The following is a 20,339-nucleotide window of genomic DNA, read 5'->3' on the forward strand; positions in this document are numbered from 1 at the left end:
TGGCATTATTTGTATTTTTGGGGATTGTAGTTCTTGATATATTTTGAATGCTAATCCTTGTCAGTTCAAGAGTTACAAATAATTTCTCCCAGTTTGGTTATCTTTTTCGCTCACTTAATGGTTGCACTGGTTGAACAGATGTTCTTAATTTCTCCTTTTCATGTAGTTTGTATCTCTAAAAGATGAGCACATGAAAAAATTCACAATACCATTATCTACCTAAAAAACAATAATTCCTTAATTCATAAAATAGTGTTAAAACTTCCAGTTGTCTTAGATCATACACCTTCATTTTAGAAGTGAGTTTTTAATCAGGATCCTGGTGCAGTCCATGTGTATGTCTTTTAAGTCTCTTTGAAACTAGCTTCCTTCTTTTTTATTTTCCCTGCAATTTATTTGTTGAAGAAACTGGATCTTTTGTTGCCTTGGTGTCTGTCAATAGTTTTGATACAGAAGGTTTTGTTTTTTATTTTACTAGTACATAATCTTAAGTAGTGGTGTGCTTTTCCTTGAGGAATACCTAGTTGTCTCTCTTTTTATAATGTTAGCCAGATGTTTTTAATTGTAATCTGATATTTTAGTCTTACATTCTTAGAGTTGTCATATTCCTTTTGTTATTTTGTGTAGGCTGGAAGGAAATAGGCATTCACATCATCTTTGAAGATGTACGATATTAGTAATTCCATTGAACTGATCTTCTCTCATTAACTTAATCGTTCTTTTTTTTTTTTTTTTTTTTTTTTTGGAGACAGAGTCTCACTCTGTCACCCAGACTGAAGTGCAGTGGCGCGATCCCAGCTCACTGCATCCTCCACCTCCTGGGTTCAAGCAATTCTCCTGCCTCAGCCTCCCAAGTAGCTGGGATTACAGGCATGCACCACCACGCCCAGCTAATTTTGTATATTCAGTAGAGATGGGGTTTCACCATGTTATCCAGGCTGATCTTGAACTCCCGACCTCGGGTAATCTGCCCGCCTGGGTCTCCCAAAGTGCTGGGATTATAGGTGTGAGCCACCGTGCCCAGTCAGCTTAATCGTTCTTCTACTGTTGACGTTAGGTTCATTTCAGTTTATTTTCTAATAAACACTGATTAGCAACTTAGTCCATTTGCTGCTGCTATAACAGAACACCACAGACTGGGTAATTTATAAAGAACAGAATTTTATTTGGCTTATGGTTCTGGAGGTTGGGAAGTAACAAGAGGCATGGTGCCAGCTTAACCGTGAGTTTTGGAGGGGACATTCAAACCATAGCAGTAACTTTACTCATAAAGCTTTTCCCGTATTGCTTAGCAGCATCCCTGGTCTCTACTCACTAAATGCCATTAGTACCCTGCCCTTCCCCAAGCATGATAACCATGTTGTATTACAATACCATTTTAGAGGTTTTAAAAAGTATTAGGCCGGGCGCGGTGGCTCAAGCCTGTAATCCCAGCACTTTGGGAGGCCGAGGCGGGAGGATCACGAGGTCAGGAGATCGAGACCATCATGGCTAACACGGTGAAACCCCGTCTCTACTAAAAATACAAAAAATTAGCCGGGCGTGTTGGCGGATGCCTGTAGTCCCAGCTACTCGGGAGGCTGAGGCAGGAGAATGGTGTGAACCCAGGAGGTGGAGGTTGCAGTGAGCCGAGATCGCGCCACTGCACTCCAGCCTTGGGGACAGAGAAAGACTCCGTCTCAAAAGTATTTTAGAGTTTTTAATTGGGTGTCTTCTAAATTGAAATAATGTATCATTTATTTTTCTTTCTTGGAATTTAACTCTACCCTATAAAAAAATACCAGGCTAACTATATTTTCAGATCTCACTTGAACAATTCTGTGCTTAGCTATGTTGCTTTTGATGAATTTGAATATAGTCAACCTGGTGACAATTTATGAAGTGGTGACTAAATATGTGTTGTTTTCATGTCACTTAATTTTTTTCTAGGCCAGTTGGACAAATGCGAGTAAAAAGCAACGTGAAAAGCTACTTGAGCTGATACGTCGTCTTGCAGAAGATGATAAAGATGGTGTGATGGCACACAAAGTGTTGAACCTTCTGTGGAATCTGGCTCACAGTGATGATGTGCCTGTAGATATCATGGACCTGGCACTCAGTGCCCACATAAAAATACTAGATTACAGTTGCTCCCAGGTAAGAGTGTACTGCCTTGCTCACTTTTTGTGACTTTTCCCCTTCAGTTAGGATGGCTTAGTTACAGGATAGTTCTGTGTTACTCTGACATTGTTAGTTTTTAAATGATCTTCCAGAGTTGACTTTTTTTGTTCATTAGTCTGCTTTCCTTAGGATCTGTACATCAAGGTTTTGTGACTCATCTGAAAAGCATTTTAGTCTCCTTGGGAGAAAGTATAAACAGAACATACAGTGGTGGCATTATCAAGTGTCTTGTTCTGAAATGCCAGTTTCGAATAGAATTAGAATATTAAAGCTGATAGGGACTTCAGAGGGAAGAGAAATTAGGTTTTCTTTGCTCATAGGGAAGTTAAGAAAAATTAATAGAATTTCCTAACCATTAAAACATTTAGTGCCTCCACAGTGAGCAAATTACACAGTTTCCCTACATTCTAATTTGTGGCATGTGTATTTTTTAACACATGGTAAAGTGAACATTGCTGAGTAATTTCTCACATGTTAATAAAACTATTTGTTACACTGATGAACTGGTATTTAGGTAAGAACCAAGAAAAGCTCAGGAAGGTGTATTAATGTAGGTACTACTCAGGTTTTGACTATATTTACTTGTGACAGTTCGGTAAGTATTCAGCAAATTAAATAGTAATAAGAGCCTTGAGTATAAATTATTTCATTAAACTAAGGGTCCTTCTGAGGAGTCTTGAATCAAAGCAGTACATTTGCTATCAGGGCTTTTAACTAGTAACTTCTCTTTTAAATATCTATTAGTATCAGTGCCTGGCATAGTGATGTACACATTCATTCATGAATAGTTACTGAGTTTCACTGAATTTAGTAGACTGTTGCCTTTTTTCAACTTCAACTTTCATTTATTGTTTGGGAAAAAATTTTTAAGTCATTTTCCAACTGCCACCTTTTCCCTTCTGCTTGCCAAAACTGCTGTCAAAGTGTACATTTGATCATAAATGTTTTCATGGCCTTAAAAATGTACACGCTATTAAACCCAGCAATTCTACTTAGAGAAATTTCTTTTCAGAAATAGTGAAAAAGGATACAAAGAGGTACCCACAAGGACATTCATTAGTGTTCATGGACATGAACACGTGGAAGCCTCCTAAATAATTACTTTTTTTTTTTTTTTTCCCCGAGACGGAGTCTCGTTCTGTCGCCCAGGCTGGAGTGCAGTGGCGCAATCTTGGCTCACTGCAACCTCCGTCTCCCAGGTTCAAGCGATTCTCCTGCCTCAGCCTCCCCAGTAGCTGGGATTACAGACGCGTGCCACCGTGCCCAGCTAATTGTTTTGTATTTTTAGTAGAGACTGGGTTTCACCATGTTGGCCAGGCTGGTCTCGAACTCCTGACCTCAAGTGATCCACCCGCCTCGGCCTCCCAAAGTGGTGGGATTACAGGCATGAGCCGCAGCTCCCAGCCGTGAATAATTACTAATAGTTTATACAAGGTTGGATTATGGTGCCATTAAAAGGATTAATATCACTTAAGAGTATGATCCTAATTTTGCTACCAAAAAAGGAATATCTGTGTATTACAAAATAACCCCAAACTTGAGGGGTTTCAGGAAAAAAAATAAATAAATAAACTCCACAGAATTGTTTTCCTTTCCCTGTATGCACAAGTAAAACAATCCGAGCTTACGAAATTGTTAGGCACACAAACTTGCAGTTCTGATTACTATTGACTTTAGAGGAAGAGGTAAAGTAACTAAGGTTTGAGAAGTAAAATACCATAATTGAAATAATTTTGGGTTTATAACATTCTTAATTTTTAAGTTTATATCTGCCTCTGTCCTTTTTCTCTCCTTGTATGTGTGTTTCTTTGTTTTGATTTTGGTGATTATTTTTAAATGTAGTTGTCATTCTATTTATTTTCTTAGTCAAATACACATTTTTTGTGTTCTTCACACTAAAAGATGGCCCATTTAGAGTAACAGGGTCTCGTTATATATTAATTCTGGATTTTATGATACGGTAGAATCTCTTAAAATACTGGCTAAATACCTACCCTCTGGCAAACTTGGAAAATCAAACTGTCAGTGTGCCTAATATTTAGGATCTGTAGTGTGTACAGATATATTTCAGTCCATATAATACAAAGCTTTTATAACAGTGCTGGGCTTTTTGGAGTTTTGGTAGTAAGTAAGTGTGAAATAAAAAGAAACTTAAAGCTTTTACTATTTAAATTAAACTCTTTACTGTAATTACAACATGATGCTTGCATTGCTAATCTTAAAAGAAAAGCTTTTATAATTCTCAAAATAATTTGAAAATAAAATTCTCCTGAGTATTGATCTATTTAAAACATTGAAATCATTTGTTTAAGGACCGTGATACACAAAAGATCCAATGGATAGATCGCTTTATAGAAGAACTTCGCACAAATGACAAATGGGTTATTCCCGCACTGAAACAAATTAGAGAAATTTGTAGTTTGTTTGGTGAAGCGCCTCAAAATTTGAGGTAAGACTTTTTAACATAGAAAATTTCAATACTTAAAATTTATGTACTTTATTGAAAAGAAAACAGCATATTGGCTGGCAAATGCAAATTTTTAAATTAGTGGAGTGAGAAGAGGCTATATAAGAAGGGTTTGGAACAAAAGAATCCTTTATTATATCTACCTCCTTTGTTTTATTAATGAGGAAGTAAGCCACAGTTAAGTGATAATCTCAAAATCAAGATAATATTGCCTTTGGGTTCTTGGTTCAGAATTATTATTATATACATACTATATTTCCAGCAAGTGTGCCAAGAAGTTTCATAGCATGTCTTTAAAGATAGATTAGACCACAAGAACATTTAAATTGATGAAAGATGACAAGATACAGTTTCATAATTTTTAAACATTTATTTTAGCTAAATTTCTTTTTAATAGCTGTCTTTATACTATCTTAGGTGTCAAATTCTGGTTACTGAAATAATTTGTCCTATTTTCTGGTAATAGAGTTGGAACTGATAACATGAAAAGGAAAAATAATGTGAAGAGAAGGAGAGCAGGGTGCAGTAGAAGGAATATTCACAGTGGAGTCAGGATTCCTAGGTGTGAATCTTGTGTCAAACCAGTAATTTAATCTGGTAAAAATTCTGTAAAGAATCATGTTTGGCCTGGTGTGGTGGCTCACCCCTATAATCCCAGAACTTTGGGAGGCCTGGCCAACATGGCGAAACCCCGTCTCTACTGAAAATACAAAAATTAGCCGGGCGTGGTGGCATGCGCCTGTAGTCCCAGCTACTTAGGAAGCTGAGGCACTAGAATCGCTTGAGCCCGGGAGGCAAAGGTTGCAGTGAGCTGAGATTGCAGCACTGCATTCCAGCTTGAGCAACAGAGTGAGACTGTCTCAAAACAAAAACAAAAACAAAACAAACAAAAAAACATGTTTTCTTTATATGTAAGATTAAATGATTGCCAGGATCCTTTACAGCTCTAGATTACTATGATTATACCTCAGACAGAAATAGAAAAGGTCATGTTTATGTCTATTTAAACAGTTGAACTTTGTCTCACTTTTTTCCCCAAGGCTAGAAAAAATTAGCAAATTGGAAAAGCTATAAACACTGTAAGAAATTGAGACATATATCTCATTAACAATAATATTTATTTGAGGGGCATATTTTCAGTATGTTTGACTCATTGTACATATTTCGGCCTTTCTCAAATGAATACATTTATCTTTCGAAGTAGACACAGTAGTTCACATACTCTCCCAAGAACAGTGGCCTCGTCTCCCCTAAACTAGGATGTGAAAGTTGATTGGTTGTGAAAGTTGATTGGTTTCAGTGAAGGTAGCAAAACAGATTAGGGTTTCAATGAAGATAGCAAAACTTTGTGGTGACACTGTGGGCAAACTTGGCTACAAACAGAGTGTCCCAGGATGTTTTCTTAAATAGCTAATAAGAAAATGCTAAGAGCATTTTCTTTGATTAAATTCTTCCTTACAACTGTAGCATAATCTTTGTGATGCTAGTCTTGCAAAAAATGTTTCTGTTTTATAATTTTGGGAATAATTACATAACATAAGTGCCTTGGTACAATTATAGTATAGAAATTAGTCATTGAGGTATACTCCCATTTGGTGAAGTTGGAGAATACTGATGGATGCTTTTTGTGTAAAATAATTAATAAATGTCTTATTTTTTGAAGAGTTTAAGTTGGTTGTGATATTTTCATTAAAAGAAGTAAATGTACAAAAGTATAATTTTTAAGTTTTTACATCAGTAGCTAAGAATTTAGATAGTACGAACTCTTCTGATTACAACAGAGTTTAATTGCCTAATTATATTGTTAAGTTCTTCTCGTTTCAGTCAAACTCAGCGAAGTCCCCATGTGTTTTATCGCCATGACTTAATCAATCAACTTCAACACAATCATGCCCTAGTTACTTTGGTAGCAGAAAACCTTGCAACTTACATGGAAAGCATGAGACTGTATGCTAGAGGTACGTATTGTAAGCTAAAATAAACTATGGGAAATAGCAGTGACCCTTTTTTGCATTAATTACCTTAGAAATATAAATCATGTTTCTTTATGGATTTAAGATCCACTATTACTCCCAACTGTTAGACATCCTAAACTCTAAGGCCAGCAGTTTAAGAGTCTTCACTAAGTGCTTGCCTTCCCCCATTCTCTTTGTTAAATAGATTTTTCTTCCCTGCTTTGGGAGCTGTGCCTGCCTTTTTTACGATTGATTGCTAACTTCTTAGGAATGTACTTGACTCATTTTCAACCTTTATGTCCTTTACCACCACCTTTAGCTTTTTAAAAGGAAACTTGTTTTGTCTAAGTCTGTTCTTACGTTATAGTTCTTTTATAATGCCAAGCCTATGTTTTGTAAGTGCTTCAAGACTCCATGAATTTAAAAAACATAAGAGTAGAGATGAGAGCCTGGCTATAAGAATCTAGATGTTTACATTGGCATTCAAAGCGTGAAATTGTTTGAACATGTTTAGGATAAAGTTTCCTGTGATTTCAACAGATCCTGATTGTAAGTCTTAGCCTGCCATGTGTGGAGCCCTGTGTCAGTGCTCTTTTGCCCTCTGACAGTTATGTCAGTCTGTGTGTGCAAGAGTGTAGGGATGGCTTCTCAGTATATACTATTCCTCTTCTGTCTTATGACAAATTCATACCCCTTTCCCCATTGATACTTTGTTGTTTCAAGTTTGTTTCCAGAGCAGTATATAAGAAAATACTATATTACCAATGTTAGTTATAGAGTTAAACATACTGATTACTCAGCTTACCATTCATTTAACATGTTATGTAGGATCTGCAGAAGCCCATAGTGTATGTTAAAAATGAGAATATTTATAATACTCATTATTTGAGGAGTAGGCTTTTGACATTATTGAATAACATCCCCTGGTGCTTATGAATTACCAGATTTTTGCTTAATACTTACGTACATTTCCCAATGAAATTCAGATAAACATAAAAATTAAGCAACTCTTCTGATACTCCCAGTGATAGTGTTGACTCTTTATTCTTCCATTTATCTCCTCGGGGCCAATAGATTGTAGAGCTAGACAAGCAATCTAAGTGTTAGGCAGCTGATGAGCAACAGACAGCGATCTTAGCATTTTAGTCCTAGGTTCCTTCTAAGCAGTATAATAGAACGATCAAGGCAATACAGCCATGTGATTTACGTTCTATACCAAAGGTACTCAAAATCAGTGAGATAAAAAAAGAGGTTTATGTGTAGTATACCCAAGCATTTGGGTTTAGTATATTATTATAATCTCTTCCTGGTGGTACAAAGCCCTAATGGTTGCCAAGGAGGGCCTTCCCCCAGAGTGGAGCCATATAATTTATATGTGCTTTAATGCTAATTTTTATTTACTTCATTTGCATGTGGTGTTTAATTTGATTGCCAGAGGTCAGGAACCCTGCTGTCTCACTAGGGTTTTTTCTGCTACATTTTAGTATAATTCTACTTGAGTTACTGCCTCATCTCAACTTTGTTATCACAGGAATGATTACATTCTTCAGTTTTTCCTCCTTATGTTGTCTGTATATCTGCAAACTGAGAGATGTGAGTCTGCATAGTCAGATTGCCTAGGTCTGAAACATGACCCAAACATATTATTAGCTGTATGGCTGTGGGCAGGTTATTTATGCTAGAATAATGTCTGGCACATAGTAAATTCCCCTCTGAATTTTAACATCCTACCTTTTTTTTCTCCTAACCTTGGTACCTTTTCTTCTTGCAATTTATTACACTACTCTTGATTAATACTGATGAGTCTGGAGATACTTAAATATGGGGGTGGGGGCAAATAATTTTTAAAACTAGTAAAATTCTTCTGTTAAACTTTTTACAATGTTAAATCACTTCTGTGGTAACATCCACTAACATTTCTAAATTTGCAATTCTAAAGTAAATTATGGTTTTTGCCTCTATAATAAAAGTGATAGATGAATCCCATTAGCTATGAGGCATTAGGTTACTTGGCATGATAACATCAGGCTTCCACAGTTCACTGATATTCTCAATTTCTGATAACCATTTTACCAATGGTTTGTGCTGCCTGTATTTTATCTTCACTAGCATCTTTAGCTTTTGGGGGAAAAACATTTCCTCAGTAAGCATGATCAGCTGATTTTACCTCATAAACATTATTTAGATAAAAGAATGAACTTAGTAAAATTCTCTACAGTATTTACTCATGTTCTCACTACAAGTGTTTTCATACACTGGTACTTAGATTATTCTTTAAAAGTTTTTCATATGCATACAATAAAGTATAAACCACCTTTTAGTTTTCACTCAAGTTTTAACTCGTTGGTAGGATAGTCATTCTACTGATTTCAGTACTTACTGAAAGTTTAATTTACCATTTTTTCTTGTTTCTGGATAGAGTTGGACGACCCAACTTCACTGTAGGTCAGATTTTTGCACTGTTTACTTAGGACTGTTACCTTTTGTTACTTCTTCCCGGTCTTTTCCATCCAACAGTAACAGTTTTTAGGAACGTTTTCCACACAAAAAGATTTCTTTATGAGTGTCATTCACCAACAGTGCTATGTTAGGATGCAGATCCTGTGCTAGATTTTCTCAGTTCAGACTCATTCCTACACATCAACTATGAAGTACTATTAAGTCTGTGTGGCTTCTCTGTGGTTTAAAAATAATTAAATATTATCCATTTTGTGAACAATTTATTCCTTCTTGGAGAAACGGCTGTTTCCAGGCCTGGAACAGGGAAAGTACCACATCCTTGACCATCCTATTCCAGAAAGTAAGAAAGTGCTCAACGATCATGTTGGCATGTCAAAAGGACACAGGAGTTGGCTTTCACTGGCCATAATTAGGTCAAAATTAGTAATGAAAATAAAATATGAAAATACTCATGTAAACAAAAATGCCAACTAACAAATGAAGAGTATATGATGAAAATAAACCCAAGGGGGTGAGGATTTTCATGTCTGGAATGGCAGAGTAAAATGTTCAGCAGACCTTAACAAAACAACCATTTAACTGGAGAAAAATATAAACAATAGTCATTTAGAGTACCTGAAAATTGTCCTAAGGGAGTATAGCAAATGGGAAGACACTCAAGAAAATCTATTAAATCTGCAGAACAGCAAGAGTCTGTAGCATTTGAGCCACAACTTACTCTGTTCTCCCATGTTCAGATCCAGCTTTCTTGTGTGGAAACTCTACTCCAGGCAGGTGTGACTAAGAAGCAGGGGCTCCTTCCCTACGGCTGCCAGTCTAGGGCTGTAGTTTGACCACGTGAGGTGCAGGCTACTGGCATTTCTGATCCTTTTCAGTCGTATGTGGCAGAAGCTCTGTTCCAGGCAGTCATGTCCAAGAAAACTGAGACTCCCTTACCCCATTCAGTGCCTACTTGTAGGATAAATGCTTTACTTAAGGCATGACAGGCTGAGAATACTGGGGCTCTGATTATCCCCAACCTGGCTTGCTCACAGGGTGGAAATTATATGTCAGGGAGTGCAATCTGAGAAAATCAGAGTTTGATCCCACACACCCAACACCAGCACCTGCTCTTAAGGCAGGGCTATCATTTTGGGAGAAGTTAGCTGCTGTCCTTCCTCCATCTCCTGAACAGTAACATAGATGTTCTGTCCAGATGGAGAGAGAAGGTGTGAGGATGCTGTGCTCAGCAGTTGCGCTTGAAGGGACCAACTTTCTTTGGACCAGACCATGCTGTGGCTAAGGGTATTATCACAATTGGAGATTTGGGTGATGAAGAATTAGGAGAGTGCTTGTGGCTCCCTTGTACTGGTATCAGCAAGTCACAGGATGAGCAACCAGAAATTTAACAGAAAGATCTAGATAAAGAGGTGGCCAAGACAAGCCCTCTTGTGATCACAGTCAATCCTGGGGGTCAGGAATGCTACGTGTATGCATTAGGTTGCACCTAAGCAGAAAGAAACAATCAAAACTGGACACGGGACAAATTGAAGACATTCCCCAAGCTTCATGTCGATCCGTCAGCAAAGGGTGAAAGCCTCACCGGTACAGTGGACTTAAATATGGACATGGGACAAATTGAAAACATTCCCCAAGCTTCATGTCGATCCATCAGCAAAGGGTGAAAGCCTCACCGGTACAGTGGACTTAAATACAGCTCTGACCAAACAGAGCACTGGGTGAATAATAAGCTACCCTGACTCAGGGGCAACTCTTAGGAAGCCAGACGTGAAAATTAGATGTATCCCTGGCAGTCTGGAAGACTTGCTGCATCCTTGCTGGAGTGATTGAGAAGGGAACATGCAAGCTACTAGTCTCCGAATGAACATAGGACAAAAACATAAACTTTTTGAGTGGTGTGATAGCAGCCTGCAAGCCACACAGACATCCAGTGGCAAAGGGTAAAAATCTACTAGTCAAGGAGGCTTAAACACAGTGTTTGGCCAATAAGGGACTTATACTGACCCAGGGGCAACTCCTAGGTAGGCAGGCTAAAGGATTAAAAGGAGGAGGAAAACATTGGGCAGAGCTGTCGGAAGCTGTGCACTGTGAGGGAAATAGACTATGAAGTCTGTTTCCCATAGTCATAGCCCAGTCACTATTTCCCATAGTCATAGCCCATATTTCCCATAGTCATATTTCTATTTCCCATAGTCATAGCCCAGTCACTAAACAAGCAAGCAAACGGGTGGGGGAAGAGAGATCGGTATTCAGGTTGTTGTATATCTAACATGTCCAGATTTTGATGACAAAAATTGAGGCATGCAAACAAATGGGAAGATGTGACCTGTAGACTGACACAGAGACTGCCTTTGAAGGAGGCCAAATGGAGGGCTTTGCAGACAGACTTGACAGCAAAGACTTGAATTACAAATATGCTCATAGAACTGAAGAAAACCATGTCTAAAGAATTTTTTAAAGTATGATGACAATGTCTAATCTAAATTAGAGGATAGTAAAGAGAAATTATTTTTTATTTAAAAAATCATAGAAATTTTGTACTTGAAAAGTATAATAACCAAAATGAAATATTCATAAGAGGGGCTAAACAATAGATTTGAGCTGGCAGAAGAATGAATCAGTGAACCTGAAGATAGATGAGTAGAAATTGTGCAATCTGAAGAACAGAGGAAAAGTGAACAGAATCTCAGGGAAATACTGGGTACCATGAAGGGGACCAACATTAATTGTAATGGGAATACCAGATGAATGAGAGTGACAGAGACATAGTCACTGCAAACGTCCCTAATTTGATGGAAGACAAGAAGCTTAAAGAATTGCAAATAGGGTAAATGCAAAGAGCCCCAGACTGAGACACATTATAGTCAGAACAATTGGAAGGTGGTGAGAGAAAAACGAGTTTTCCTGCACAAGGAAACCCCAATAAAAATTAACAGCTGACTTCTCATCAGAAACATTGAGGCCAGAAGGCAGTAGGACAACATATTCAAAGTGCTGGGGACAGACAAGACAACCAAGAATTTTACATTCAGCAGCAGAATCTTTAAAATCTGAAGGCAAGCTGAAGATATTCCCAGATAAACAAAGACTGAGAGAATTTGTTGCTCTAAGACTTGGCTTACAAGACATCCTAAAGGAAGTAATTAGGTCCAAAACAAGTGACATCAGACAGAGTGTTCCAAATTTGCAGGAAAAAAATACTTGAATACTATAAACCAGCGGTCCCCAACCTTTTTGGCACCAGGGACTGGTTTTGTGGAAGACAGTTTTTCCACGGACTGGGGGGTGGGGGGCCCACCTCCTGCTGTGTGGCCCCGTTTCTAACAGGCCACAGACCTGACAGACATCTATGAAATACTCCATCCGACAATAGTGAAACTACTAAAAGCGTATATCATCTTAATAGATGCAGAAAAAGCATTTGTCCAATCCAACCTCTTTTCAATATAAAAAGGCTCTAACTAGGAATAGAAGGGAACTTCCTCTACCTGATCAAGACTGTCCCAAAAAACCCACAGCTAACATCATACTAATTAATGGTAAAAGACTGGTTGCTTTCCCCCTAGGAGCAAGAATGAGACAAAGATGTCCACTCCAACCACTAATATTTAACATTCTGCTTGAGGCGTTAGCCAGGATAACTAGGGAAGAAAAAGAAGTAGACAACCCAATTAAAAAATAGATGCAGGCCGGGCACGGTGGCTCACGCTTGTAATCCCAGCACTTTGGGAGGCCGAGGCGGGCGGATCACGAGGTCAGGAGATTGAGACCATGGTGAAACCCCGTCTCTACTAAAAATACAAAAAAAAAATTAGGCGGGCGTGGTGGCGGGCGCCTGTAGTCCCAGCTACTCGGAGAGGCTGAGGCAGGAGAATGGCGTGAACCCAGGAGGCGGAGCTTGCAGTGAGCCGAGATCATGCCACTGCACTCCATCCTGGGCGACAGAGCAAGACTCTGTCTCAAAAAAAAAAAAAAAAAAAAAAAAAAAATGGATGCAAAGGATCTGAATAGAAATTTCTGCGTAGAAGGTATACAAATGGCCAATGAGCACTTGAAAAGATGTTTAGTATTATTAGTTATTAGGGGAATGAAAATCAGAACCACAGTGAGATAATGCTACTTCATACCTACTAGGGTGACAAAAAAAGACAACAGTAAATGTTGATGAGGCTATGGAGAAATTGGAGCGCTGATATAGTCCTTGTGGGATTGTAGAGTGGCACAGCCACCTTGCAAAATATTAATCGTAGAATTTACCATATTACCCATTCCCAGTTACATACCCAAGTAAAATGTATACATAAATCTGTACAACATGGATGAACTTAGAAAACATTATGCTAAGTGGGAAAAAATTTGTCAGAAAAATACCACATACTGCATGTTTCTTTTTTTTTTTTTTGAGATGAAGTCTTGCTTTGTCGCCCAGCCTGGAGTGCAGTGGCGCCAACTCGGCTCACTGCAACCTCCGCCTCCTGGGTTCAAGTGATTCTCATGCCTCAGCCTCCCGAGTACCTGGGATTACAGGCACATGCCGCCATGCCTGGCTAATTTTTTTTTAGTAGAAACATGGTTTCGCCATGTTGGCCAGGCTGGTCTCAAACTCCTGACCTCAGATGATCAGCCCGCCTCGGCCTCCCAAAGTGCTGGGATCGCAGGCATGAGCCACTGTGCTCAGCCGTGATTCCATTTTTATATGAAATGCCTCAGACTTAAGCAGGGAGAACAAAGGGAGACGGTGGTTTGTACAGGGTTTCTTCTTGGGGTGAGGAAAAATGTTGTAGACGTAGATTGTGATGATGATTATACAACTCTACTAAAAAAATTGTATTTAAATGGATAGATTTTATGGTACTTTGACTCAAGATGTTTTTCTTAAAAATGAACTTTTAAAATAAATTCTAAAATGGGCCCTAGAAAACTTGCTGTTTATGATGAGAAGAACCAATTTATGTTAGTCTCAGCCATGATTCACTACCTCTTCCTACCTATTTTCATAGACACCTGAGTAATTTAGTCTCATCTAATTCTTCCTGCTGTTTTCAGTGGGATATTTGCCACCTAGACAATATGAGTCAAAAGTGGATTATCCTCATTTGACTGCTAGCTAAGTCCAGGTATTTGTTTTGAACTGAATATTTACTACGAAACTACCAATTATATATATATAAATTTGTCTTGACAGCTTGGAAGCTTCTCTGTAGTAAGAGGCCTCTTCATTCCTATTTAGCATAAAGGCATCTTATTTCTTGAATTTTATTGATTAGCTGTCAGCTGAGTGTTTCCAAAGTTCTACTCTTTGTGCAGGGTCCCAGTTCTTCATAAGTAAAGTGTTAGCACCTAAACAAAGAAAGGGAGGTGGGTTGTTAGCTAAAACTAGTGGGCAAAAGTTTAACAAAATAGTTACATAGTCTCAAAGTCTCTCTCCACAAATTACTTATTAATTACAAAGAGCAAAATAGTACCTTTACAGCAGAGAAACCTGCCTCCCTTCTGTGTTACTCGCCACAATGCTCAGACTGATACAATTATGAGGAAGTGGCATAGAAGCCCAAATTGAGTGACATTTCAACAAAATTGGCTTCCAGTTTTCAAAAAGGTCAGAGAACACAAAGGACGATTAATTCTGCAGATTAAAGAATATAAAGTCATGAGAACCAAATGCAATGTATATTTAATCTTGGGCTTTGTAGAAAAGATATAAAAGCACGTTATTGGGAAAATTGATGAACTCGAATATGGACCATGGATTAAATCAGTGCTCCTCCGAGGAGGTGGAGGTGGTTATTTGACAATGTCTGGAGCTTCAACTGGGGTTGAAGGGTGGGTAGAAGCCTGGAATGTATAGTGCAGTCCTAGACAGAACAGTCCTGTACAACGAAGATTACCTGGCCAAACGTCAATAATGGAAACCCTGGGTTAGATGATGATAGTATTTTACTAATGTAGTTTTCTTGTTATTTGGAAATACTCATTGAAGTATTTAAGGGTAAAAGGACGTATGTCCAACTCTCAAATGGTTTACAAAGATTGTGCACACACGTGTATGTGTGTATTTTTTATATGTGTGGCAACTAATGAAGCAAATGGAGGAAGATGTAAACAATTGGTGAATACAGGTAAAGAGTATAAGAGAGTTCTTGCTTTTTTGTGTGTGTGTGACGGAGTCTCGTTCTGTTACCCAGGCTGGAGTGCAGTGGCACAATCTTGGCTCACTGCAATGTCCGCCTCCCGAGTTCAAGCAGTTCTCCTGCCTCAGCCTCCAGAGTAGCTGGGATTACAGGCGCCTGCCACCATGCCCGACTAATTTTTGTATTTTTAGTAGAGACGGGGTTTCACCATGTTGGCCAAGCTGGTCTCGAACTCCTGACCTCAGGTAATCTGCCTGCCTTGCCATCCCAAAGTGCTAGGATTACAGGCGTGAGCCATGGCCCCCGGCTTTTTTTTTTTTTTTTTTTTTTTTTTTTTTAAAGAGACAAGGTCTTGACATTGCCCAGGCTGGAGTACAGTGGTGCAATCATAGCTCACTGCAGCCTTGAACTCCTGGGCTCAAGCCATCTTCTCACTTCAGCCACCACACCTGGCTAATTTTTTTTTTTTTTTGAAACAAGGTCTTGCTATGTTCCCCAGGCTGGTCTCGAACTCCTGGCCCGAAGCAATACTACTGCCTGGGTTGGGCTTCCCAAATTGCTGGGATTACAGGCATGAGCTAAAACTTGATTTTCTTTCCAGTTTCGTAAGAAAACCTCTTGAAGTAGTCCTTTAAGTCCCAATCTCTGATGAAATATACATTCATGAAAGTAGACAGTGTTTATGCCTGTTTGCATATTCCAGTATATGTGGAATTAGAAAGTAATTTGGTCGTAATATATGGGGCTTTTTTCTTTACCAAAGCATCAAAACCAAATGTTTCCAGACATTATGAATGTCCCGTCTTTGTAATACATCAAGAGTTTGTTGAGAGAAGAAACATCAGTGTTTTGAAGAATTTGATTACTGATTTCCAAAGGAGCTCACATAATTAGAATCTTTAACAATAGCTTGCACATACCATAGGGTCTGGGATCTGATACGGAAATAGAGTAATTAATGCTGAAGGAAGATGACACATTCTGGACATTAACATGGTAATGGTGACAATTGTATGATAACTTGGTCATGTAGAGTAGCATCTTGTGTTACCCTCACTTCTTAGGTGTAAATTAGTAATATTTATTTTTATACCAAAATAATTTTCTCTTCATGAAAACACCTTTCAGTATAACAGGTAAGAAATTGAAGAAAAAAAATTTGTCTTCCTTATCAGTTCATAGACCACTTAGGTCGGTCTTAGGCTGCAATCATGAATTGCTTCATTGTGTGTGAAGGTTGCACGAAGAGGTTGTGCTGAATAATTATTTTTGATAGCACATTTAACAGATTATTTTGTTTTGGTTATGTAACAGGAAAGTATTTTTGTGGGGAAAACAGGAGATGGATAGAAACCACCAATTGGTAGAATTTAGGTTGCCTTTTAATGATAAAGGATTAATGACATTTTAACTGGCCTAATTTCTTTGGTTGAAGTCAAAGCAGTGATTTGGGTTATCCACGTGTATAATGCATGGTTTTTTCTTAATTTGCAGACCATGAAGATTATGACCCACAAACTGTGAGGCTGGGAAGTAGATATAGTCATGTTCAAGAAGTTCAAGAACGGCTTAACTTCCTTAGGTTTGTTTTATACAATTAGTGTTGCTCTCTTTAAGAAAAAGATAAGGAATACAGAATGAATAGACTATATGGCTTGGTCTTTGTTGGGTGGCCTTTTCCCAAGTCATATAAGACATTTCCCTGTATTTGTTACTAAATACTTTAAAATGATTTGCTGAGTTTTAACTTTGTTGCAATATTTTAAGACAACACATTTTAACCTTTAGAGTTGACTTCTGTTCGTCATATCTGTTTATGCTGGAAATAATGTTTATTTTTAAAGGGCAAATTCCCATATTTTGACACAACCAGAAGGAGGACTATACTGACTTGATATCATAGACACTAAGGAAATGGGGGCAAAAGGCTGTTAGACCAGCATGTCAAAAGAGTGGTTGGAGTCCTCTGGTGCCTCGTTTATTCTAACAATGGCTGACAGGCAGTCTAAAGTCATGTGTTAATAATATCATTTCTGATTGGCTTGAGGGGAAAAGGTTTATTAAGATAAAATGTAGTCTAGGGCTGGATTTTCTCTGCAGTATTTAGCTTTTGGTGATCATACACTTACAGATGTGCAAAGTGCCTTTGTTAAAAATTTTGATGGTCAGGCACGGTGGCTCACACTTGTAATCCCAACACTTGGGGAGGCCAAGGCAAGCAGATGGTTTGAGCCCAGGAGTTCAAGACCAGCCTGGGAAGCATGGCGAAATCCCATCTCTAAAAAAAAATACAAAAATCAGCCAGGCGTGGTGGTTTTCACCTGTAGTCCCGGGTACTCAGGAGGCTGGGGTGGGAGGATCACTTCCACCTGGGAGGCGGAGGTTGCAGTGAGCTGTGATTGCACCACTGCACTCCAGACCCTGTCTCAAAAAAAAAAAAAAAAACTTTTTTTTTTTTTTTTTTTTAATGAGAGGTTCCTTTTGAATTCAAAAAACCACATGTAGCAAAAGAGCTTCTTTAGATTACAGGTGTGCTAACAGAAATGCCCAGATTATCACTGCTTCATGAAGTCTATTTTATTTATCTTATTTTATTTTTTTGAGATGGAGTCTCGCTCTGTCACCAGGTTGGAGTGCAGTGGTGAGATCTCAGTTCACTGCAACCTCCACCTCCCAGGTACAGTTCTCCTGCTTCAGCCTCCCGAGTAACTGGGACTACAGGCATGTGCCACCACGCCCGGCTAATTTTTGTATTTTTAGTAGAGACGGGGTTTCACCATGTTGGCCAGGATGGTCTCTATCTCTTGACCTCGTGATCCGCCCACCTCGGTCCCCCAAAGTGCTGGTATTAAGGTGTGAGCCACCACGCCCGGCCCCATTTATTTTCATAACATATTCTGGGGAGTTTTGTCCTGGGCTGTGTTAATTATGGATTTCTATTTATTGAACTCTGTGCTTATTTACGGAGAAAATTTTAAGTAGCTATATAATGATTTTGAGGAAAAACCTCTACCAAATTTTAAGAAATTTGGCATTTGTTTAAAGTGCATTTTTTTTTCCTGTGTGTTTTGTTTTTAACCGCTTGGATAGAAGGACTTGCCTCCCCACATTGAGAGTTACTGCCATAGTAAGCAGTCATTACTGATTGGCATGTGTTATATGTCTCTTAGGTTTACTAGAACAGAAAAGTGGTTTCAAGCCCTTTTGCCATTTTAAAGTTTGGAATCAGAGGAACTATTGTAGTTTCTACTCTGTTAGTACCTCTGTATGTGAGCTATAGCAACTAACTCAAGGAAGAGGAACCTGACTTTAATGCCTGCTGTGTGTTGGGCCTGTGCCAGACACTTCATATTTACTCCAAAGCAACAAGTGCAGCAGGTGTTACTCCCATTTGATCAATAAGAAACCCAAGATTCCAATGGCTTAAGGTAGTTTGTTTGAAATCTCACAGCCGGTATATGATGGAATTGCATTACTCAACTAGGTCTCTTTTACTTAAGTCTGTGCTCTTCCTATTAGACCAGTAGTTTTTCAGACTTACATAGGAGCTTTAGGGCTTCTGAGTTAAGTTCCCTGAAGATTTCTGAACAAGCAGTAGGAAGTTTCCTGATTTTTCCTTTCTTTTTCCTCTCCCAACAACTGGAGCAGCTCTACTTTTTAAAATATTTTTCAGATTCCAAATGGGATTTTCATTTGAAGAAGGGTTTATGCCATCTTTAGAAAAAAACAAAAAAATGGAAAACCTTTGAAAATTTAAGCAGTTTTAACTCATAAATATTGATGGATTAGTTATTTGTGAAAGTCACTTGATTGAATACCTCATTTTTCAATGATGCCATATAAGCAGGGTGCTAAGTCTTTTTTGTTGTTGTTGGAGACAGGGTCTCACCCAGGCTGTAGTGCAGTGGCACAGTCTTGGCTCACTGCAACCTCCGCCTCCCAGGTTCAATTGATTCTCATGCCTTAGTTTCCCCAGTAGCTGGGACTACAGACACGAGCCACTACACCCGGCTGATTTTTATATTTTTAGTCAAGATGGGGTTTCGCCATGTTGGCCAGGCTGGTCACAAACTCCTGACCTCAGGTGATTCCGCCTACCTCAGCCTCCCAAAGTGCTGGCATTACAGGCATGAGTTACTGTGCCCAGCCTAAGTCTTTTATTTTTAACTCAAGCTACTAAACATGCTTCTTTCCAAAAGTCTGGTTTCAAAGACTAAATGGTTAAAAGTTCAGGGAATGAATCCTTTATTCATAATTCAGCTAGCTGCATTTCAGGCACAAAGTGGGTGTTCAGTGTGTGCTTGTTGAATTAATACCTAGTGGGGATTTTTTTTTCAGTACCAGATAAAAGTAGAGAAATAGGTTATTTTGAAAGAATGAATATCTTTTTATCTATAGTTAAAATATAATGGTGATAAATGTATTTTATAGGTAATACAGATTGCCTTTCAGGATAAAAATTACATAAATCTAATTGCCAATTTTTAATGTTTTTTCAAGATTTTTATTGAAGGATGGCCAGCTGTGGCTATGTGCTCCTCAGGCAAAACAAATATGGAAATGCTTAGCTGAGAATGCAGTTTACCTTTGTGATCGTGAAGCCTGTTTTAAGTGGTATTCCAAATTGATGGGGGATGAACCAGACTTAGATCCTGATATTAATAAGGACTTCTTTGAAAGTAATGTGCTTCAGCTTGATCCTTCTCTGTTAACTGAAAATGGAATGAAGTGTTTTGAGCGATTCTTCAAAGCTGTGAATTGTCGAGAAGGAAAACTAGTAGCAAAAAGGAGAGCCTATATGATGGATGACTTGGAGTTAATAGGATTAGATTACCTTTGGAGGGTAAGTCAAAAGTAGGAACTCTGTAAATGGTGTCTGATGTACTTTTTCATATACGTAAGGAATTGTAATTTTGCATATAAATTGTGTATTTTACTCTGATGTTTGTCTCAGGAATTTGGTGTAGTTAGTAATTGTTCATTTTTATGATATCACTTGTCAGTGGGCTTTTTCTTCTCTCTTCCTCTCCCTCCTCCTGCCACTGATGTTCCTTTTGTCTTAGCTTAATATCTGTGTTATTCCATAGTTGTGCACTAAACATACAAATCTTTCATTCCTCCCCCGTGGATATTAATGTTCCTTCCCGATTTTTCATTCAGTGTCAA

The 20,339-nt window shown here is 38.4% G+C and overlaps 1 protein-coding gene across 7 annotated transcripts in view; it reads left to right on the forward strand.

Annotated features, from left to right (window-relative positions):
• USP9X (ubiquitin specific peptidase 9 X-linked) overlaps positions 1-20,339 on the forward strand; it is a 150,918-nt gene that overhangs the window by 63,419 nt on the left and 67,160 nt on the right. For 4 of the 7 annotated variants that reach the window (XM_063634497.1, XM_063634496.1, XM_055269212.2 and 1 more), the window contains exons 12-16: positions 1,930-2,136; positions 4,473-4,609; positions 6,452-6,585; positions 16,668-16,755; positions 19,674-20,016. In XM_063634497.1, coding sequence (XP_063490567.1) covers positions 1,930-2,136; positions 4,473-4,609; positions 6,452-6,585; positions 16,668-16,755; positions 19,674-20,016 — 909 coding nt within the window. Of the gene's footprint in view, positions 1-1,929; positions 2,137-4,472; positions 4,610-6,436; positions 6,586-16,667; positions 16,756-19,673; positions 20,017-20,339 lie in introns of all 7 variants that reach the window. The other 3 variants (XM_055269208.2, XM_055269207.2, XM_055269211.2) reach the window with 1 other exon arrangement.

This window comes from Symphalangus syndactylus, chromosome X (assembly GCF_028878055.3).
Source record: "Symphalangus syndactylus isolate Jambi chromosome X, NHGRI_mSymSyn1-v2.1_pri, whole genome shotgun sequence".
NCBI lineage: Eukaryota > Metazoa > Chordata > Mammalia > Primates > Hylobatidae > Symphalangus > Symphalangus syndactylus.